The sequence below is a fragment of the Neovison vison genome, chromosome 7, assembly GCF_020171115.1.
Source record: "Neovison vison isolate M4711 chromosome 7, ASM_NN_V1, whole genome shotgun sequence".
In the NCBI taxonomy this organism is placed as follows: domain Eukaryota; kingdom Metazoa; phylum Chordata; class Mammalia; order Carnivora; family Mustelidae; genus Neogale; species Neogale vison.
The window spans coordinates 33,302,411-33,324,716 of NC_058097.1; the positions used below are offsets into that span (position 1 = coordinate 33,302,411).

Below are 22,306 nucleotides of genomic sequence, written 5' to 3' on the forward strand. Positions count from 1 at the left end.
GGTGCATAAGACTTGAGGTGTGTGTCCCCCTCCCTGACCCAGCCCCTCACTCCTTGCCCCTCCTGATGTCCCTCTGGGGACCCTGGGTCTCCACTTCTCACTTGTAAGCCTGCTTTTCTAAGATGGCCTTTCTACAGCATCTTCTTTTGGTGGGGTGACAACCCACAGTTTCCCCGGCGTTGGTTCTAACTCGGGTCGAGGACAAACGCTACCTTTGCACTATGGTCCATGCAGTTCAGCCTTGTTTTCTGATGGCTACTGTCTAAAAGGGACGCCCCAGGTCTGAAGGCCGAGGCCTGGCCTACCGGAGGGTGTCGTCTGGGGGCCGAGGGCCCAACAGCAGAGGGAGCCTGCGGTGACCTAGAGGGCCACGCTGGGGTTTTGGTTGAACACCTTTTTCGCATCTATCTCTCCTTCGACCATGTGGGGGTGGATGTCCACGTTCATGCCCGCGTCCTTGCATAGCTTCAGCAAGGTCCGAATGTTGTTCTTGGACAGCCTCAGGTATCTGCGCAAGACAGGGCCGGAGGGGTGAGCAGAGTGCGGAGTCACCGTCGCTTCGACCTTTATTGCAAAGAGCTCAGATTTAAGCACTGTGGGAGCTCTCACAGGAGCTGGCTCTGCGGACATTTCTGGAGCTGACAGAGATCCTATGGAAGAGTGGGACACCCCATAGAATTGGTGGGAGTTTTTATTGGTAGAGCTCTTTTGGAAATTAATTTGGCAACAAATGTGCCAGGCACCGTCCCCGTCCCCGCAAGTCCCTCCACCCCCTCAAAAGTTTCTTCATTATCGTTGACTCCGGAACTCCACTCAGGCCTTAACTCATCCCAAGAGAAGTCAATGGAATGAAAAGGAATATAAATGAAAGCATTCATTTCGGGGTCATCAACAACAGGAAAAGAGGAGATTCCATCAACTGGGGAGTGGTTAAGCAAATAATGGGATATCCATCTCAAGGATGCTTCTGCCAGCTTTGACACGGCACTGGGCAGAAGCAGGTGTTCTACGGTGAAGGTGACACGTGATGCCATGTGGGGAGGGAGGCAACTGTCAGAGCGCCCCATCACTAACAGGTCTGGGTAACCTCAGGGATGCTGAGGCCTGGGCGAAAATACAGAACAGTGGCAATAAAAGCTGAGTAAGGTTGTAGGAAAAGGGAGTATTTTCTTTTTAATTATGCTCAAACAATTAAAAAAAAAAAACAGGCCAGTGATTTAAAATCTTAGCTAAAATCCCACAATTCTGACTTACACTGGAGAGTGGAACTGATCCCTTCAACACTGTGTGGTCTAGAGAGTATATCTCCTGTCATATCCTCCGAGCTCCTTATTCTACCAGTGGCTTTGACCTTGTTCCCCGCTTTAGTCTAAGGGGGTGGGTCCCTTACTCAGACCACCTGCTGGTTGGTTGCTTTGTTACAAACGATGGGGGAGGAGCTGCATACTGAAATAAGCTGAGTTTTCTACCCATCGGGAATGCTCTCCCTGTCCTCCAAGATCTGCTTGCTGCTTAACTTTTTTTTTTTTTTTAAAGATTTTATTTATTTATTTGACAGAGAGCGAGCACAAGTAGGCAGAGTGGCAGACAGAGGCAGAGGGAGAATCAGGCTCTCTGCTGAGCAGGGAGCCTGATGCGGGGCTTGATCCCAGGAACCTGGGATCATGACCTGAGCTGAAGTCAGTGGCTTAACTGACTGAACCACCCACGTGCCCCTTCCCTGTTTTTACAGCCATCTGACACGGCACTGCCAGCCTCCTGTCTGGACTGCCTGCAGGCAGGCCCTGCTCCTTCCCCTTCTGCCCTGCCCAGCCCTGGAGGGTCTCACACACATGCACACATCAGCACTCACGAAGATCCCATTCTGGGCAATTTCATCTTTTCCTTGGATGTTTTTCTAATGGCTCGTTGGATGCCATCTCTCCAAATATTCTCTCCCCGCCCTTGCAGGGTAGGAGCCCTGTCCAAATCTCTCGTCTGCTCACCATGAAGCCCAGGTCGGCCATCGGCTGGCCAGAGTCCTGCGCATCACTCGGTCAAACTGAAAGCCATCGTCAAAGTCCTCCATCCACGGAGAGGTCAAACAAGAAGCCCCCTTTGGCTGGGGGGTGGGGGGGCTGCCATTCACCACCCACCTCTCAGCCAGTCAGTGAGCAGAGCAGATTTGGTAAGTGGGGTCACCAGACGCCAGGCATCTGAGGCCATCCGACCCCTGTGGAGGAGTTCACTGCTGCTCTGTCTACGAGGACACCCAAAATAGTGCGTTGTCTGTTCCCTCCTCTACTGAAGTTTCTGAGCCCTGTCCTTCACCTCTTTACAGTAAAGGCTAGCACCGGGGTTGGGAGGGGTCCTTGAATTTGGGGATGGAAATGGGCAGGTCTTGATAAAGAAGACAGACAACACGTGAGAAGGAAGACCTCTGGTAGGGGCAGTAAATCCTAAACGGCTTCACACTCTGTTCATAGTGCCTCCGGGAGTTTAAAGCCCCACACGCGCAGCAGATGGCCACCTGGGGTGGTGGCGAGGACCACAGGCAACTCCACACTGAGGTGTGAAGGCTTTTAGGGGGATTTCCTGTTAAAAATAGGCCACAGACAATGCATTCTTTCTTCTTGGATCATAGTCATGGTTTCTATTGTGTAAGGTATGGAAATATGGGAAGAGTGGTGCCAGCGTCCAAGGATGTGGTACCCAAATGTGTGCCCATCCCAGAGCTCGTCCACTAACGGGCGAGGCTGCCGGCAAACCCAGTGGCTTCAGCCCCAGAACGGCCCTTCAGGACACAAAGACAGAGCCCAGTCCTGCCATTGCCGCTGCCCTTCCCTGGCCCAGGGTCAGCCCAGGTGTCTGCGGCAGAAGGAGATGACCAAAGCCTATCCCCGCCCGCGCCCCGCCCGCGCCCCGCCCCTGCCCCGCCCCTGCCCCGCCCCCGCCTCTGCCCCGCCCACCAGGGCGGCTCACCGGCAGCTCAGCACCTCCTCTGGCTTCAGCATCCTCACCAGTTCCACCTTGGGCTCGGCGCCCTTCTCCATGAGGCTCTTCAGCTTGCGCTCGTAGGAGATCTCGGTGGACCTGCCTAGTACCAAGTCCCTCAGGAGGGTCGACCTCCGACCGAAGACCGGGGTTTCCTGCAGCAGGGGGTCCAGGACGCTCTGGCGGTGGTATGGCAGGGACCGCTGAATGGACTCCAGGGCGATTGCATCCTTGATGTCGAGGTCTGCAATTGGACAGATGTCAGCAGGGAGTTAGATATGCTGGAGCGGAGAGACAGGACGGGCAGCAAGTGGGGGAGGCTTGCCAGACAGCCTGAGGTAGGAGGTCTCTTCAAGGCTTTGCAGGCTCTTCTCCGCATGGGCTTAATTCTCACTCATCTTGACTTGCCCCCTTTCTCGCTGCCTCCTCGGCTCTCTCCCTTTCCCTCCTCTCTTCACCCCCTTCTCTCCATCTTCTCTTCTCTCCTTCCTCACCTGAAGGGAGCCTCTGCTTGGAGGAGGTAGGGGAAGCTAGCAAAGATCAACTCTTGAGACGGTTTTTTGTTTGTTTGTTTGGTTGGTTGAAATGAGGTTTCTAAAGGAAAAACAATTTATTGGATTAAAGGGGAGAAAAGTATTGCAGGAAGGATAAACAGCATGTGCAGGTACGAGGGACAGCATGTCCAGGCAGGAGGAACAGAATGTCCAGGCATGAGGAATAGCATGTGCAAGCAGGAGGAACAGCATGTGCAACAGGAGGAATAGCAGGTACAGACAGGAGGAACAGCATGTGCAGACAGGAGGAATAGCATGTGTGAGTGTGAGGAACAGAATATGCAGCAGGAGGAACAGCATGTGCAGGTAGGAGGAACACCATGGGCAGGGTGGAGGAATACCATGTGTATGTATGAGGAACAGCATGTGCAGCAGGAGGAACAGCATGTGTGGGTGTGGGGAAGAGTATATGCAGGTAGGAGGAACAGCATGTGTGGGTGTGAGGAACAGAATGTGCAGCAGGAGGACAGATGTGTGGGTGTGAGGAGCAGTATATTCAGGTAGGAGGAACAGCATATGTGGGTGTAAAAGCAGCATGTGCAGGCAGGAAGAATAGCATGTGTGGGTGTGAGGAACAGCATGTGCAGCAGGAGGAACAGCATGCACAAAGACACAAATATATGAAATGAAATGGTGAGTGTCTGATGTTATCCAAATATGGAGTTTGTACTGAATTAAATACTGTGAGGGCTAGTGCTTGGAGAACTTAATTTTTTCTTCTTGCTAAATGTACCACTAAGTATTTTATAGATTTTTACTGGTAAGAATGGTATGTTTTCTTTCCATTTCCATTTAAGTTTAGAAAAAAGACTATTGTGTTACAATGTATATTTTTCTAGTTAGAATTTCTTGAGTTTTATAGATATATAATCATATCGGGGGAAAAATGAAAATATCTTCCTCCTAACATTTAGAAAAATTATGTACTTTTCTTGACATATTGCATTTGGCAGACTTTCTAACACAATGTCAATGATGATAGCAGTCATGCTTCATTTTCTTCCTGATTTTAATTAAAATAATAAGCATTTCATAATTTAGAATGATACTTGCCACTATTTTTGGTATGTTTTATAATATTAGGAGCTTAATTCTTAATTTACATTGAGTTTTTATTAGTAATAATTGCTTGATTCTACCTTTTGCTTTTCTGTCATTTACTGACATGCTCATATGGTTTTTCCTTTACTTTATTGATGGAATAAATTATATTCTTAGATGTTCTGATAGTGATAACCTAACCATTCCTAATCTGCTGTAAGAAATCTTATTTGTCATTAAATCCTCCCCAGAAACTAATAATACACTATGTATGAACTAACTTGAGTTTAAATAAAATCTCAAAAGAAAATAAATAAATTTCATCCTCTCAAAAAAAGGAAAAAAAGAAACCCCATTTTGTCATGAGATGTTATTAATTTCATACATCAATATATTTTCATATATTTGATTTATTTGCTAAAATTTTTAATATATTCTTTTGCATCTATATTACTTTCTTGAAAATATTTGAATATTGTGGTTCTGATGCCTTGTTGGATTAATACAAAAGTGTCTGTGTTTTATAGGTCTGGAGTAGTTGAAGTGACATTGGGTTTATTCATTCTTGAAAAGGTAGATAGAACCTGGTTTGAAGCCTTTTGACCTGGTGACTTGTTCAGTGAGAAAGTGTCAACTGCTTTCAATTTTTACTTCAGAAATTGCTCTCTTCAAGTTTCTGATGTCAATTTTAATAATTGTATGAGAGGAAATGATCTATTTCTTCTAGGTTGTCAAATACATCAGAGAGAGGTGCTTCTAGTATTCTATAATAGCTCAGTTAATGTATTTCTCATCTTTGCTTATGTATCTTTTCTCATACCAAATCTTGTACATTTTTGCTCTTCTTTTTTTTTATTTATTTAAGCACAAGGGGAGAGGTAAGGGGGAGGGAGAGGGAGAGAATCTCAAGTAGACTCTCTGTTGAGTATGGAGCCTGACGCAGGGCTTGATCTCATGACCCTGAGATCATGACTCGTGCTGAAATCAAGAGTCAGAAGCTTAACTGACTGAGCCAGCCAGGGGCCTCTTTACTCTTCTTCTTAACAATGGTCATGAGGACTTCATACTATTCATGACTTGCTTTTTCAAAAAGCTAGCTTTGGATTTAGGATGTAGCCTTTTAACTAGTTTTTATCTTGCGTTTCATTAATCTCAGCTGGAATTTAATGTATGAAAGCTCTCTTTTTCATATCAATTATTTCTCTTAAAGTATTATAAATAATAAATTGTTAAAGTATTCATTTTTTCTTTTTTTGCATTATAAAGACAAGAATTATTAATTTTAGTTGTTACTATAAATTTTCTTCTGAGGATAGATTTTGCCTTTGTTCCCATAGGTAAGAAACAGGGTTATTTTCATGAGTTTTTTTTTTTTCCTCTCCGATATAGGGTATTAGGACTGCATTTCTCAATTTCTGACTGTTAAGTTGGGAATATCTTTTAATTTAAATTTTATTTCTAATTATTGCTTTAGGATAATGTAGGTTGCCCTAAAACCTTAACTTTTTGGAAGTTAATGTTTTCTCAGCAGTGAATAAGTAGATGAGATTTGTGGATATTCTTTAGCCACATAAAAATGCTTTCTTTATTCAAATATGAAGTTATGTCTCTTTGATTCTAAAGGAGGTATGTTAAAACCTCCCACTATAACTGTATTTTATTAGGTTCTTTTTGCAGTTCTCAATAATTATCTATTTAGCTATGATATTTTTGGTGTATGTGCAGGCTTATGATTATTTATTCTCTTTAACATTTTAAAATATCCCTCTTTTACCCTACATGTTTCCTTTAGTCTTAATTCCACCTCATCTGTTTGCATTTCATGCTTCCTCTGGGTCTATCCTTTTGTTTTCAATCCTTCTATATTAAACCTGATTTTTTTTTAATGGCTAACTTTTTAAAAAATTAACATGTAATGTATTATTTGCTCCAGGGGTACAGGTCTGTAAATCATAAGGCTTACACATTTCACAGCACTCAGCATATCACACACCCTCCCCAATGTCCATAACCCAACCACCCTCTCCATACCTCCCTCCTCCTGGCAAACCTCAGTTTGTTTTGTGAGATTGAGAATCTCTTATGGTTTGTCTCCCTCTTGATCCCATCTTGTTTTGTTTTTCCTTCCCTACCCCCAAACTTTGCCTCTCAAATTCTTCATATCAGGGAGATCATGTGATAATTGTCTTTCTCTGATTGACTTACTTCCACTCAGCATGATACCCTCTAGTTCTATCCATGTCATTGCAAATGGCAAGATTTCATTTCTTTTGATGGCTACATAGTATTCCATTGTATGTATATCTATATATATTTATATATATGGATATATAGATATATGACATCTTCTTTATCCATTCATCTGTTGATAAACATTTAGGTTCTTTCAATAGTTGGGCTATTGTGGACATTGCTGCTGTAAACATTCAGGTGCATGTGCCCCTTTGGATCACTACATTTGTATCTTTAGGGTAAATACCCAGTAGTGCGATTGCTGGGTCATAGGGTAGCTCTATCTTCAACTTTTAGAGGAACCTCCATGCTGTTTTCCAGAGTGGCTGCACCAGCTTGCATTCCCACCAACAGTGTAGGAGGATTCCCATTTCTCTGCATCCTCGTCAGCATCTGTAGTTTCCTGACTTGTTAATTTTAGCCATTCTGACTGGTGTGAGATGGTATCTCATTGTGGTTTTGATTTGTACTTCCCTGATGCCGAGTGATGTGGAGCACTTTTTCATGTGTCTCCTGGTCATCTGGATGCCTTCTTTGCAGAAATGTCCGTTCATGTCCTCTGCCCATTTCTTGATTGACTTAATTGTTCTTTGGGGGTTGAGTTTGATAAGTTCTTCATAGATTTTGGATATTAATCCTTTATCTGATATGTCATTTGCAAATATCTTCTCCCATTTTGTCAGTGGTCTTTTGGTTTTGTTCACTGTTTCCTTTGCTGTGCAAAAGCTTTTGATCTTGATGAAGTCCCAATAGTTCATTTTTGCTCCTGCTTCTCTTGCCTCTGGCGATGTTTCTAAGAAGAAGTTGCTGTGGCTGAGGTCGAAGAGGTTGCTGCCTGTGTTCCCCTCAAGGATTTTGATGGATTCCTTTCTCACATTAAGGTCTTTCATCCATTTTGAGTCTATTTTTGTGTGTGGTGTAAGGAAGTGGTCCAGTTTCATTTTTCTGCATATAGCTGTTCAATTTTCCTAACACCATTTGTTGAAGAGACTGTCTTTTTTCCATTGGACATTCTTTCCTGCTTTGTCAAAGATTAGTTGACCATAGATTTGAGGGTCTATTTCTGGGCTGTCTATTCTGTTCCATTGATCTATGTGTTTGTTTTTGTGCCAGTATCATACTGTCTTGATGATGACAGCTTTGTAATAGAGCTTGAAGTCTGGAATTGTGATGATACCAACTTTGGCTTTCTTTCTCAACATTCCTCTGTCTTTATTTATTTACTTATTTATTTGACAGACAGAGATCACAGTAGGCAGAGAGGCAGGCAGAGAGAGAGGAGGAAGCAGGCTCCCCGCTGAGCAGAGAGCCCAATGCGGGGCTTGATCCCAGGACCCTGGGATCATGACCTGAGCCGAAGGCAGAGGCTTTAACCCACTGAGCCACCCAGGAGCCCCTCAACATTCCTCTGTTTCTGGTTCCATATAAATTTTAGGATTATTTGTTCCATTTCTTTAAACAAAATGGATGGTATTTTGATAGGGATTGCATTAAACGTGTAGATTGATTTAGGTAGCATAGACATTTTCACAATATTTGTTCTTCCAATCCGTGACCATGGAACATTTTTCCATTTCTTTGTGTCTTCCTCAGTTTTTTTCATGGGTACTTTATAGTTTTCTGAGTATAGATTCTTTGCCTCTTTAGTTAGGTTTATTCCTAGTTATTTTATGGTTTTGGGTGCAAATGTAAATGGGACCAACTCCTTAATTTCTCTTTCTTCTGTTTTGCTGTTGGTGTATAGAAACACAACAGACTTCTGTGCATTGATTTTATGTCCTGACACTTTACTGAATTCCTGTACAAGTTCTAGCAGATTTGGAGCGAAGTCTTTTAGGTTTTCCACATAATTTTCCACATTAATTTCTTTTTGTTGTCTGACGGCTGAGGCTAGGATTTCTAGTACTATGTTAAATAGCAGTGGTGATAATGGACATCCCTGCCATGTTCCTAACCTTAGCAGAAAAGTTCTCAGTTTTTCCTCATTGAGAATGATATTTGCTGTGGATTTTTCATAGATGGCTTTGATGATATTGAGGTATGTACCCTCTATCCCTACATTGGGAAGAGTTTTGATGAAGAAAGATGCTGTACTTTTTCAAATGCTTTTTCAGCATCTTTTGATGCTGAATGTATCATATGGTTCTTGTTCTTTCTTTTATTAATGTATTGTATCACATTGATTGATTTGTGGATGTTGAACCAACCTTGCAGACCTGGAATAATTCCCAGTTGGTCATGGTGAATAATCCTTTTAATGTACTTTTGGATCCTATTGGCTAGTATTTTGGTGAGAATTTTCACATCTGTGTTCATCAAGGATATTGGTCTGTAATTCTCTTTTTTGATGGGGTCTTTGTCTGGTTTTGGGATCAAGGTAATGCTGGCCTCATAAAATGAGTTTGGAAGTTTTCCTTCCATTTCTAGTTTTTGGAACAGTTTCAGGAGAATAGGTGTTAATTCTTCTTTTAATGTTTAGTAGAATTCTCCTGGGAAGCTGTCTGGCCCTGGGCTCTTGTTTTTGGGAGATTTTTGATGACTGCTTCAATTTCCTTACTGGTTATGAGCCTGTTCATGTTTTCTATTTCTTCCTGGTTCAGTTTTGGTAGTTTAAACGTTTCTAGGAATGCATCCATTTCTTCCAGATTGTCAAATTTGCTGGCATATAGTTGCTCATAATATGTTCTTATAATTGTTTGTATTTCTTTGGTGTTGGTTGTGGTCTCTTCTCTTTCATTCATGATTTTATTTATTTGGGTCCTTTCTCTTTTCTTTTTGATAAGTGTGGTCAGGGGTTTATTAAACTTATTAATTCTTTCAAAGAATCAGCTCCTAGTTTTGTTGATTTGTTCTATTGTTCTTTTGGTTTCTATTTCATTGATTTCTGCTCTGATCTTTATTATTTCTCTTCTCCTGCTGGGTTTAGGCTTTCTTTGGTGTTCTTTCTCCAGCTCCTTTAGGTGTAGGGTTAGGTTGTGTACCTGAGAACTTTCTTGTTTCTTGAGAAAGGATTGTATCGCTATATACTTTCCTCTGCTTTTGGAAAGGACTCTTTTTGCTGTGTCCCACAGATTTTGAATCATTGTGTTTTCATTATCATTTGTTTCCATGAATTTTTTTAAATTTGTCTTTAATTTCCTGGTTAATTCATTCATTCTTAGTAGGATACTCTTTAGCCTCCATGTATTTGGGTTCTTTCCAACTCTCCTCTTGTGATTGAGCTCTAGCTTCAGATCATTGTGGTCTGAAAATATGCAGGGAATGATCCCAATCTTTTGGTACCGGTTGAGACATGATTTGTGACCCAGGATGTGATCTAGTCTGGAGAATGTTCCATGTGCACTAGGGAAGAATGTGTATTCTGTTGCTTTGGGATGGAATGTTCTGAATGTATCTGTGATGTCCATCTTGTCGAGTGTGTCATTTAAGACCTTTATTTCCTTTATTTCCTTGTTGATCTTCTGCTTGGATGATCTGTCCATTTCAGTGATAGGGGTGTTAAAGTCCCCTACTATTATTGTATTGTAAATGTGTTTCTATTAATTGGTTTATATAGTTGGCTGTTCCCATGTTAGGGGCAGAGATATTTAAAATTGTTAGATCTTCATGTTGGACAGACCCTTTGAGTATGATATAGTGTCCTTCCTCATCTCTTATTATAGTCTTTGGCTTAAAATCTAATTGATCTAAGGATTGCCACCCCAGCTTTCTTTTGATGTCCATTAGCATGGTAAATTGTTTTATAACCCCTCACTGTAAATCTGGAGGTGTCTTTGGGTCTAAAATGAGTTTCTTGTAGACAGAAGATTGACGTGTTTTTTTTTTTCTTTTTTTATCTATTATGATACCCTGTGTCTTTTGATTGGGGCATTTAGCCCATTTACATTCAGGGTAACTACTGAAAGATATGAATTTTGTGCCACTGTATTGCCTGTAAGGTGACTGTTACTGTATATTGTCTCTGTTCCTTTCTGGTCTACTACTTTTAGGCTCTCTCTAAAAGCTCTCTGAAGGGCTTAGAGGACCCCTTTCAATATTTCCTGTAGGTCTGGTTTGGTGTTTGCAAATTCTTTTAGTTTTTGTTTGTCCTGGAAGCTTTTAATTTCAGCTTCTATTTTCTTTCTTTTTTTAAAAAGATTTTATTTATTTGACAGAGATCACAAGTAGGCAGAGAGGCAGGCAGAGGGGGGGGGGAAGAGCAGACTCCCCACTGAGCAGAGAGCCCAATGCAGGGCTCAATCGCAGGATTCCAGGATCATGACCTGAGCTGAAAGCAGAAGCTTTAACCCACTGAGCCACCCAAGCGCCCCTATCCTATTTTCAATGATAGCCTAGCTGAATATGGTATTCTTGGCTGTATGTTTTTCTCATTTAGGGCTGTGAATATATCATGCCAGTTCTTTCTGGCCTCTCAGGTCTCTGTGGATAAGTCTGCTGCCAATCTAATATTTTTACCATTGTATGTTAGAGACTTCTTGTCCAGAGCTGCTTTCAGCATTTTCTCTTTGTCACTAAGACTTGTAAGTTTTACTATTAGATGACAGGGTGTGGACCTATTTCTATTGATTTTGAGGGGTTTCTCTACGCCTCTTGGATTTTGATGCTTGCTCTCTTTGCCATATTCGGGAAATTCTCTACTGTAATTTGCTCCAATATACCTTCTGCCCCCTTCTCTCTTTCTTCTTCTTCTGGAACCCCAATTATTCTAATATTGTTTCATCTTATAGTATCACTTATCTCTCGAATTCTCCCCTCGTGGTCCAGTAGTTATTTGTCTCTCTTTTCCTCAGCTTCTTCATTCTCTGTCATTTGTTCTTCTATATCACTAGTTTTTTCTTCTGCCTCATTTATCCTAGTAGTAAGAGCCTCCATTTTTTAATTGCATCTCATTAATAGCTTTCTTGATTTCAGCTTGGTTAGATTTTAGTTCTTTTATTTCTCCAGAAAGGGCTTTTATTTCTCCAGACAGGGTTTCTCTAATATCTTCCATGACTTTTTCGAGCCCAGCTAGCACCTTAAGAATTGTCATTCTGAAGTCTAGATCTGACATATTATTAATGTCTGTATTGATTAAGTCCCTAGCCTTTGGTACTGCTTTTTGTTTTTGTTTGTTTGTTTTTGGTAAGTTTTTCCAGCCTTGTCATTTTATCCAGAGAAGAATATATGAATGAGGGAATAAAATACTAGAAGGGTGGCAAAGACATGAGAAAAATGGATGCTAACCAAATCAGAAGAGATGCCAAATCAGAGGGAGAAGAATGGGTGTAAAATGAAATTTAAAAAAATAAAAAATTAAAAAAATATATATGCACATCAGACTGGTGAATAGAACAGAGCCACCCTCTTGATTTTGGATGTATTTTGGTCTGTTAGAAGAAATTACCTCCCAAAATTTTAAAGAAAGAAAAACATATATATACAAAAATAAGGGTAAATACAATGAAGGGATGGACTATGACTCTAAAGATCAAAATTTTTAAAAAATTCTAAAAAAGGAATGGATAAGATAAGTTGGTTGGAAAAAGAAAGAAAAAGAAAGTGGAGAGAATTTGCTCAGGCTGGAGACTAGAATAAGACCCTGTGCTAGATTTAGGGTATATTTTGATCTATTAGAAGAAATTGTATCCCAAAACTTTTTAGAGGAATAAAACCCTATATGTATACAAAAAATAAAGTTAGATACAATGAAAGATAAAATGTGACTATAATAATGAAATTTTAAAAAGATTTTTTTTTTTAGGGGCGCCTGGGTGGCTCAGTGGGTTAAGCCGCTGCCTTCGGCTCAGGTCATGGTCTCAGGGTCCTGGGATCGAGTCCCGCATTGGGCTCTCTGCTCAGCAGGGAGTCTGCTTCCCTCTCTCTCTCTCTGCCTGTCTCTCCATCTACTTGTGATTTCTCTCTGTCAAATAAATACATAAAAAAAAATAAAAAAAAGATTTTTTTTTAAAAGAAAGGTATTGTTAAGATAAAATAGTTAAAAAACATTAAAAGAGGAAAGAGGAAACGTTTAAAAAATTAGAATAAGAAAAAAATAAAATTAAAAAAAGTTAACTTTGAGAGACTAAAGGATCATTGGAAAAAAGCCACAAATTCTATGCGTTGCTTTCCCTTAGCTCTGGAGTTCAGTGTTCTCTTTGATCAGTGAGCTTGGTCTTGGCTGGATCTTGCTGATCTTCTGGGGGATGGGTCTATTGTAGTGATTCTCAAGTGTCTTTGCCTGAGGCGGAATTGCACTGCTCTTGCCAGGGGCCAGGCTCTCATCTGCTCGGGTTCCCTCTCTGGAGCTTTTGTTCCCTGAACGCTTTCCATTGAGCTCTTCCATTGAGCTCTGGAGGACGGGAATGAAAATGGCAGCTTCCCAGTCTCCAGGCCGGAGGAGCTGAGAGCTTGGGACCCCATTCCTCAGTGCACCCTTGGAGAAAAGCACTCAATCCCTCCCATCTCCCTGGTCTCCAGCTGTGCTCCAAGCTCACCCGGCTTGTGACCAAGTGTTTCTGTCTCTGGCACATGACTCAAGCCCCGCTTGAAGTCTCCAAACCCAAGGCAGATTCCTGCCTCCAGAGGAGGAAGGTGAGTCTCCCTGGATCTGCCACTTGTGGGGTCCCTGCTCAAAAAGCACTGGCCCGACTGTGCCATGGATCATAGTTTAAGGTAACCCCGAGTTGAGAGCTCACTCCTCCACTCCATCTCTGTAGCCGGCTTCCCCGCTCTAATACCTGCAGGCTCTGTTATACTCAGACACCCCTGATCCTCCTGTGACCCTGTGGGACCTGAGATCATGCTGTTCCCGTGTGGGCTCCACCCCCGCTTGGCCTCTGGAGCGATGTTCCTAGGTGGAGCAGACTTCTAAAAGTTCAGATTTTGTGCTCTGTTGCTCTGCTGCTTGCCGGGAGCTGGCACTTCCCCCCACTGTCTATCTTCCTCTCTCTTTGGATTCACTTCTCCATACTTCCTACCTTTCAGAAAGTGGTCAATTTTCTGTTTCTAGAATTGCTGCTCTTCTTCTCTTCGATCTCCTGTTGGGTTTGTAGGTGTTCGGAATGGTTTGATAACTATCTAGCTGATCTCCTGCTACCTAATGTCATCTCAGTCTGCTACTCCTCCACCATCTTGACTCTCCCCCCTTAAACCTGATTTTCAGTCTGTCTAGATGCTGATTTTTAAACCAATTAGTTGAAACTAATTAGTTTAAACTAGTTTAACTAGTTTGGTGCCTCTGCTCTCACCTAGAGCATTTTCCCCCCTTTGTAAGTAAAGCATTCTTCCGGTAAGCCTGCAAGATTTCATCAATAAAGTTCAGGAATTTTACTGAGATATGTCTGGGGGGAATGAGTCTAGATCCCCCCCAGTTATGTAAATGGAGGAACAGCCTCCTGGGAAGACGCTGTGATTTGCCCAAGGTCTCATATGAATTAGGGGCTGCACTGGGACTCTCTAGCCCCAGTCTGGCATTCTGGATTGACAGCAGGTCCCTGGCCAGGAGGCCTGAGGAGTCCCTATTTATGCATAGTGGAAACTGGTGTTCTGTTCCAGAAGAATCATGAGCTGTGTGTCCTCATTTACACAAATGGGAAATCCCTTGGAGAAAGAACCATAACCTTTTCTGAGATATCTGAGCACTGTCTGGGTCAAGGTAGGTCTCATGTAGGAAAGAAGAATAGTCATATAAATGGTAATGATAATTAAACACATGAACTTAGAGTTACTGAGTGACGTAGGTGTCCAGCAGTGTTCAAGGAGCTTTCCGGGGGGTGGAGGTGGGGCACTAGAGTCTCACAAGCATATCCTGCCCATTTAACAAAATGAGAAAGCTGAGGATCGGAGGCAGTAAGTCATGTGCCCAAGACACCAGGGCTAAGTAGTTGGGGGATCCAAGAAAATGTGAACCTAGGTTGCTGGTTATCATCAGATAAAGGTTATCATCTGGGCAAAAATGACACATATTCCTGAGTCTGTGGCTGAACAAGCAAGTTTGATTTCTAGAGGGTTGTGTTTGGGTCTCCTGGGGCTTAGTCTGTACTCATGGAAACAGAGGGTTATCATCGCTCTCCAGACCTCCACATTAAGGGTGTCTTTCTGCACTGGCACCTACAGAAAGCTCTGGGCATAGGTGCCAGGGGAGAGAAAGTCAAAAGAATGCCCCCTTCTAGTCTAGCAGCTCAGACTCTGCCAAGATTTACTTTGGAAACATGTTCCAGTTGCTTTCCCAGGATCTTTTACTGGCCCAAAGCTGGAGTGACCTTTTACAGATTCAGAAGCAACTTGGTGGCCCTCCGACAGGGGCCGGGGGAACGGTGAAAAAGGAAAGGGAAACGGAAAAGGCTGTCCTCCAGGAATTCAAGGGAGGGGAGGTGGTGGGCAGAGGGGAGTGGCCCATGGCTCACAGCGTGGTGGGGCAGAGGCTGATGGCACGGTGGTGGTCAGAGGCAGGATGGATGTGGCATTTCAGCTGGTGAGAGGAGCGAATGGGGGCTTCTGTGAAAATGAGGAGAGGGGACAAATATGAAATAATCAGCTCTGAAAAGCACTGTGGTCTGCATTGGGCAGTCACTGCTGTTTTCTACTGGCTTTGGGGCTCTGGAGCTAGAGACAGTGATCTATCTATCCCTGGGGGGGGGGTTGGAGGGGGCGGGGCACACCGTGTTTCAGAGATTTTGATCCTGTGGCCACCACAGCATTACAAATGTGGGCGAGTGGAAGCTGTTGTTTCTGTACAGACCCAGTGGTCACATGCAGTGTTGTGTCTGATGATGGTCATTCTGCAGACCCTTGCTCCCTGGATCACAGAAATGTAACGTCAGGAGAGCAAAGAGCTCACTCTGCTGCTAGGGAAACCAGGACAGTGATGATTCAGGATACTGAGTGGGGTTGGGGAGGCCAGAACCAGAAGTCCTGCTCTAGAATACTCTTCCTCGATCCCTGTGTATCTCCACTTGGACTCTTGCCCCAGCCCGTAACTGGCCCCATGCCCTTCCCAGGAGCTGCTTTGTCTGGAACTTGACTCCAAAACCAGATCCTGCCCACTCATGGTAGGTCTCTTGCTGGCCAGCACAGGAAGCTTCTTTGCCCTGCTCAGACTCAGCTCTGACCCAGTTCCTGGAGGCCACACTTGGATGCCCTCGTGGTTCCTGGGAGCCTCTGAGCACCTGCTGCCCCCCAGTGGCTATTTATTGTATTGCATCAGGTAGGAAAAAAGTCCCCACTTTGAACAGGGAGCTTTTGTCTTGGGCGGGGAAGCAGGCAATGCAGAGAACCAAAGAACTGTTCCACCTGTCCTGCTGGCATTTTTTTGCAGTGTCTTGAAAAGGATTATTTAATCAGCTGATATGTGAGTTTCTCTTAAGGAAGGAATGGCCTTTGTTTAGGAAAGTATCTTGATAGGTTCCTTTTGAGTGTGGACTAAGACAGGGAAACAAAGGAAAGTGAGTCACCCTTCCAGGTAACAAGCCAGTGGGAACTGTGGGGGTGAGGACAGCAGAGGATGGAGGAGAGGGGAGAGGAAAGAGAGAGGAAGAAGGGGGAGCTAGGCAGGCCCAGGACCAGGGTGAGACCAGCCAAGGCGGGAGGGACAAACTGTAAGCAGGTTCACTCTCGGGCTCATGCAGGTGCAGAGTCAGAACCTCCTTAAGAGTGAGCACCTCCTTAAGCCGTGGGACCTGGGTGGTGGCTGGGCTCACTCTCCTGCCAGTGCGGGGGTGAGCAAAACAGCTGGAGGGGACCCCCTGTAGGCAAATACATTCAGGGACCATCTTCTGGTGGCAGGGGACAAAAGATGTGGGAGAGCCCTTAAGGGAGTTTCATAATTCCGTTTTTTTGTTTTCTGTAGAATCCTGCCACGAAGTTCTTTCCCTTCATTGCCCCAAACCTTCAGTGAAGTCTGTTTACACACAAAGGCTTCATGTGAGAGGCTTGGGGGCAAATGAAGGCAACAGAGCTGTGTTGTGTCTGTATGCAGTGGCAGGGAGCAGGGAGCAACCACTGGAATCGAGATCCACAGATGCTCAGGGGTTCAGCGGAACTTGGACTTCAGAGCCAGACTCGCACAGGGAATCACAGAAAATTTGGGAATGATGTAGGGTCCCCCATAAGTCATATGTCAGTCAATCTATCTATCTATATCTGTGTCTGTATCCACATCTATATCTATCTATAAACTTTTTATTTTGGAGTAGTTTTAGATTTGCTGAAGGGTCGGCAAGATGGTATGGGGAGCTTCTGGGCACTGCTTGCTCAGTTTCCCTCAATGGGTAAGTTCCCTGAGGGTAAGTTTCATCTTACACAAGCGGGGCACATTCGTCAAAACCCAGAAATTAACATGGGCACATAACAGCTTTTTTGGATTTCTCCAGTTTCCCTACTGAAGTGTTGTTCTAGGATTCAGTCCAGAATCCTGCACGGCATTTAGAGCCAATCATATTTAAATCTGACAGGCAAGGGAGCACAGTCTGGTTTCAACGGCTTGGGTGTATTAAACGAGAAGGGGAGAAAGGATGTTTTGCTGGGCACAATGGGAACACTTTGGTGCAGGAGACCTGGCAGCTCCTGCTGGAAAGCTTCTGCCCATTCCTCCTTTGGGCTAATTGGAATCCCTTCCATCTTTCTCCAACTACACACCTCCTTTCCAAGAAGCCAGGCACAATAAAAGCAACTGTTTTTCCAACACCATGGTCCAGCCCACCTGAGAATTTCAGCATTTTTTTCCCCTTAGAAACAGTTATTTGCCACCATTTATGGAGTACCTAGTCTGTATTGGGGTGCATGCTTTATATGCCTCCTTTCATGAAACTGGACTGGAAGGCAAGTCATGCTCTTGTCCCATTTTAAAGATGTGAAAACCAAGCCCCGGAGATGGAGCGGCTGACCTGCCCCGGATCACACAACTCTGAGTTCACTACAGAGTGGTGGAGCCAAGGTTTGAACCCTGGGCAGCCCTGGGAACTGAAGATGGGGCATAACCTAAGTGTACCTCTTCTTGGGTGTGAGCCACACCTGTCAGGTTTCGGGCCGGCCGGTGTGGTACCTCGTGTGCTACTCTGACATTGTCACAGTACCTAATTAGACAGCTTGGAGCTCACACGGTTGACAGCGGCTTTAGGAACGGGGTTGGGGAGCACATGCTGCTGCACCTGAGAAGAGACCCTCCCCCGCCCCAGGGTGGGCGGTGCCTAGACATCCACCTGCTTGCCCTCCCGGTCACACCCAGCTTGTGCTGAGAGCCCTGAAGAGTCACGTGGGGCTCCACCAAGGCCACGTCTGCCGGGCTGACGTGGGTGCTGCTGCTCTGGGAACACTATGAGCGTCCTGTCCCTCTGAGAGGCGGGCGAATAGGGAGGACGACCTGGCACCCCAGGACAAAGATGCTTCCCTTACCGGATTTCCTGGGGCCATCCCTGGTGTAGCTGCTGGGAATTAAGCTAAGGCGTTTTCCCTTTGGGTCCACGCTGCCGTAGATCTTTCCGTGCACGGTGGGGTCCCCGTCTTTCTTGGTGCTTTGCCTTCGGGACTTGGAGGGGTGTGGGAAAGAAGTTAAACCAAGAGGAACAGGTCTCAGCATGGCCTCCTCCACCCCCATAATGAGTGATTTCAAGGGTTTGCTGGAAGGCAGGCAAAGGAGCCCAAGGAGAGGCAGCTCTGGGCCTGTGAGGGGGGCGGGCAGGGCGGGCAGGTTGGTGTCTGCTCACCCACTCCTCACTTTTGGTCCCACCTGTCTCAGAGGGAGGTCACTAGGGGTCCCGGAAGCCGTAGCCCTCAGGGGACAGGGAGGCCCCGGGGGTTCTCATGGCGGGGCAGTGCCTGGTGAGAGGAGGAAGACAGGCACGTGGGAAGAAGGACCCTCTACCACAGGACCGGTGGTCTCCATCGGCTGGGGCTGTGTGAGGCCTGAGGGCTGGAGGGGTGAAAGGGGCAGGTGATTCATTTGGGGGTTCGTGTGGGGCAGGGGTGGGTTTTAGAGCCTTACATTAAAAAAAAAAAAATGCAACCAGGCTCTGTGCAGGAGCAGAGTGGGGACCCCTCTCCGTGTGGGAAGCCTGTGGTACCTGCTTGGCAAACGCCACCTGGCGGTTCCCTTTCTGCTGTTTCAGGATGTTTAGGTCTTTCCTTCCTTCCTTCCCATTTGTTTTAGGGGCAGTTACCCCCTTGGGTTTCTGCTTAAAGACAGAGAGGATTGCCCTGTGATTGTCTGGTGGGCAGAGGCCACCCTCTGTCCCCACAGAGGGAGGGCATGCTGGTGAGCGGGCTGCCCCCTCCCACCTCCAGATTTGGCCTCCATGGTGACACTTCTGTCCCCACTCCAGACACACCCCTGGTGTAATGTCACACTGCTCCTGGAACAACCTTAAAAACTTGAGGTCTGACTGTCCCTCCCAACCTCAGAACCCACCCCTAGCTCCCTATTACCCTCTATACAAAGGCCCCTCTCCCCAACCTGGTAGGGATTCCTTCTGGCCCCCAAACGGCCCTTGCAGCTGTGACGTCCCTGCCGAGGCCTCCAGTCTGAAACCACAGGAAGGCCGCCGTGTCTCAGAGTCCAGCCAGGACCCTCCCTCTGTCCCCAGGGCTCCCTCCTCTCCCAGCCCCTCCCCATGCTGTCTATCATCACAATTCATCCTGCCTCTCTCTTTTCTCGGGGGCTCCTCGGGGCATATGTGGACTTTCTTGTGTGCCTGCCTGGGCTTCTACTCCTACCAGGTAGCAGGAAGGATGCATTCATTAGGGAATTCCAGGGTCCAGTGGGGAGGGGCCCGCAGACGGACCTCCAGGCCCATCTATGAGGGTTGGGGATGCCCAAGCTCCTCAAGGAAAGCTGAATGGACTGGGTCTCCACTGGTGGTGGATGTGGAGACACGGCGGCCGGGACTGGTCTGCAGGTCAGACGCTTGGTAGGGATCCTGCTCCATTGCTTGGTGGCTGAGCAACCGTGGCTTGGTTTCCTCCTCCAGAGATGGAGGGAAGAGGAGGATCTATCTCCTAGGGTTATTCTGAGAAATTAATGAATCCCTGTGCAGACGCCAGGAGAAGGGAGAGGAGGCCACAGACAGCACCTCTCCAACTGTCTACATTAAAGGACACCCCCCCCAACCTGTGCTGTCTGAGACATTCCCTGCAATCACAAGAGCTTCTTTCAAAATCCAGGTGCTGGGGTGCCTGGGTGGCTCAGTGGGTTGAGCCGCTGCCTTCGGCTCAGGTCATGATCTCAGGGTCCTGGGATCGAGTCCCGCATCGGGCTCTCTGCTCAGCAGGGAGCCTGCTTCCTCCTCTCTCTCTCTGCCTGCCTCTCCATCTACTTGTGATTTCTCTCTGTCAAATAAATAAATAAAATCTTAAAAAAAAAATCCAGGTGCCTCTGGGAAGGATAATGATGCTTGAAGATTGCATTGTATTTTCTATTTTTAAAAAAGATTTTAAAAATTTACTTTTTTTCAGGGAGGGAGAGAGAGCACAAAACTGCAGGAGGAGTGGGAGGGAGAAGCAAGCCTCCTGCTGAGCAGGGAGCGGATGCCCGGCTCGATCCCAGGACCCTGAGCCCAAGGCAGGTGCTTAACTGACTGAGCCACCCAGGTGCCCCTTCATTGTATTTTCAATTTAAAATTTGTTCCCTTCCTGAATCCAAAATTATTTCCAGTAAATGTCACATTAAAGGTAAGGCTGTGAAAACATTATTAGAATATGATTTTCATGAGAAGAGATGCCTGTTAATCATAGAAGTGGATATAGATTTCTGTGAGTGATATTGAGTTCTGAGCAACCCAGCAGTTGAAATGGGGGCAGGAGGTAGCCTATCCATAAAGCATTAGCACCTGAATGTAAAATATGTTTATCAGGATGTGATTTAGTAAGTTTGATGGAACAGGCACTCAGATCTTTCTGAATATAAATAAGTATAAATAAGTATAAATAAGTAAGCATATACACAGAAGGGAGGTTTTGGAAAGAGGCAGGGGCACCACAGTGGTTGGAGCCGAGAAAGTGGAAGTGACTATGGGGAGTTGACCTGACAAAGCCCATGAGCTTGAGAACAGGGTAAATCTGACTTGGAGTCCTGGCTTGGCCCTTCATTAATTCGGTAAACACAGGCACATGTCTTCTCTGGCCCTCACTCAGCTTCTTTATTACCTCCCGTGAGCTGGGGCGGGTAAGAATTGTGTCTCCCTTGTAGCCCTGTGGGGAGCAGTTGGCAAGATAACGCACGTGTGATGCTGAGCTCAGGGCCTGGCACACAGTAAATGCTAAATAAACGTTAGCACTGTCATTAGTAATGCCATTTTCCACCCCTATTTCTCTGGGGGCTGGGGGATTCAAGATCAGGCAGCATCTTCTACAGAGGAGACACTTTCTAAGAACACAGCTTGCTTTTCCAATAGATGATGGACCTGGGGGATTTCTGGGGGAAACTGATGCAAAACTCATTGCCATCGTTCGTGGAGAAAGAGGGAAGGGCAGCGCTATCGACTGAATCTATGTGATCTCCCCCCACCCCAATTCCTATGGTGAAAGTCTAACTTGCCACATGATGGCATTAGGAAGGGAGCCTTCGGGAGGTGATTAGATCATGAGGGTGGAACCTTCTAGAATGGGGATTAGTGATCTTATAAAAGAGACCACAGAGAGGTTTTCCCTCTCTTCCTTCCTGTGAGGACACAGCAAGAAGGTGGCCATCTGTGAAGAAGGAGTTGGGCCCTCATCAGACACCAAATCTGCCAGCACCTTGACCTTGGGCTTCCCAGCCTCTAAAACTGGGAGAAGTTAATTTCTGCTGTTCATAAGCCACCCAATCTATGGTATTCTATTATAGCAGCCCCAAAGGATTAAGACCTGTGGATAGGAACTAGTTGTGATACAGGGTAGAAAAGAGGTTTGTTAGTGGGAGTCCCAGTGGGATAGTGTCAGTGGAGACTGAATGCCCTTTGACCCTGCCATCATCAGGACGAAAGTGTCTGGGGACAGTGGGGAGGACCTATTCTGCCACCACCAAGATCTTAGAAGCTATTGGCCCTAAACTCTTCTGGAACACTGACCAAGAGAGCCTTAATGCTCCCCTCACCTTGATTAAACTCCTGATAGGTTCCTTCCTGTCTCTAGGCCCATGACTGCTCTTTTCTCTTCCTTTAAAAACTGGCACTTGTAAGTTCTTTTTCTGCCCCTTTGAGATATAAGTCTTTTCCTAGCCTCTTGCCAGCTTTATAATCCAGTAATGTTCTTCTCAAGGATCTGGAAGCCATCCCTTTGAAATGTAATCATCAGAGGACACCTAGATGGCTCAGTTGGTTAAGGGTTAAGCATCTGCCTTCCACTCAGGTCATGATCTTGGGCGTCCTTGGATCAAACCCCATGTTGTGCTCTCTGCTCAGTGGGGAGTCTGATTCTCCCTCTCCCTTTCCCTTTCCCCCGTTCCTGCTCTTTCTCTCTCATATAAATAAGTAAAATTTTTTTAAAAAAAGAAGAAACGGGGGATGCCTGGGTGGCTCAGTCAGTTGAGCATCTGTCTTCAGCTCAGGTCATGATCT

The 22,306-nt window shown here is 45.4% G+C and overlaps 1 protein-coding gene across 1 annotated transcript; it reads right to left on the reverse strand.

The window, feature by feature from the left end:
• Positions 1-360: 360 nt before the first annotated feature.
• C7H16orf78 (chromosome 7 C16orf78 homolog) lies at positions 361-19,398 on the reverse strand. The gene is made up of 5 exons (XM_044260421.1): positions 19,228-19,398; positions 18,839-18,949; positions 18,171-18,303; positions 2,962-3,217; positions 361-508 (listed from the first exon to the last, which is right to left on the reverse strand). The coding sequence occupies exons 1-5, from the start codon at positions 19,396-19,398 to the stop codon at positions 361-363; spliced, it is 819 nt and encodes a 272-aa protein (XP_044116356.1).
• Between the last annotated feature and the right edge of the window lie 2,908 nt (positions 19,399-22,306).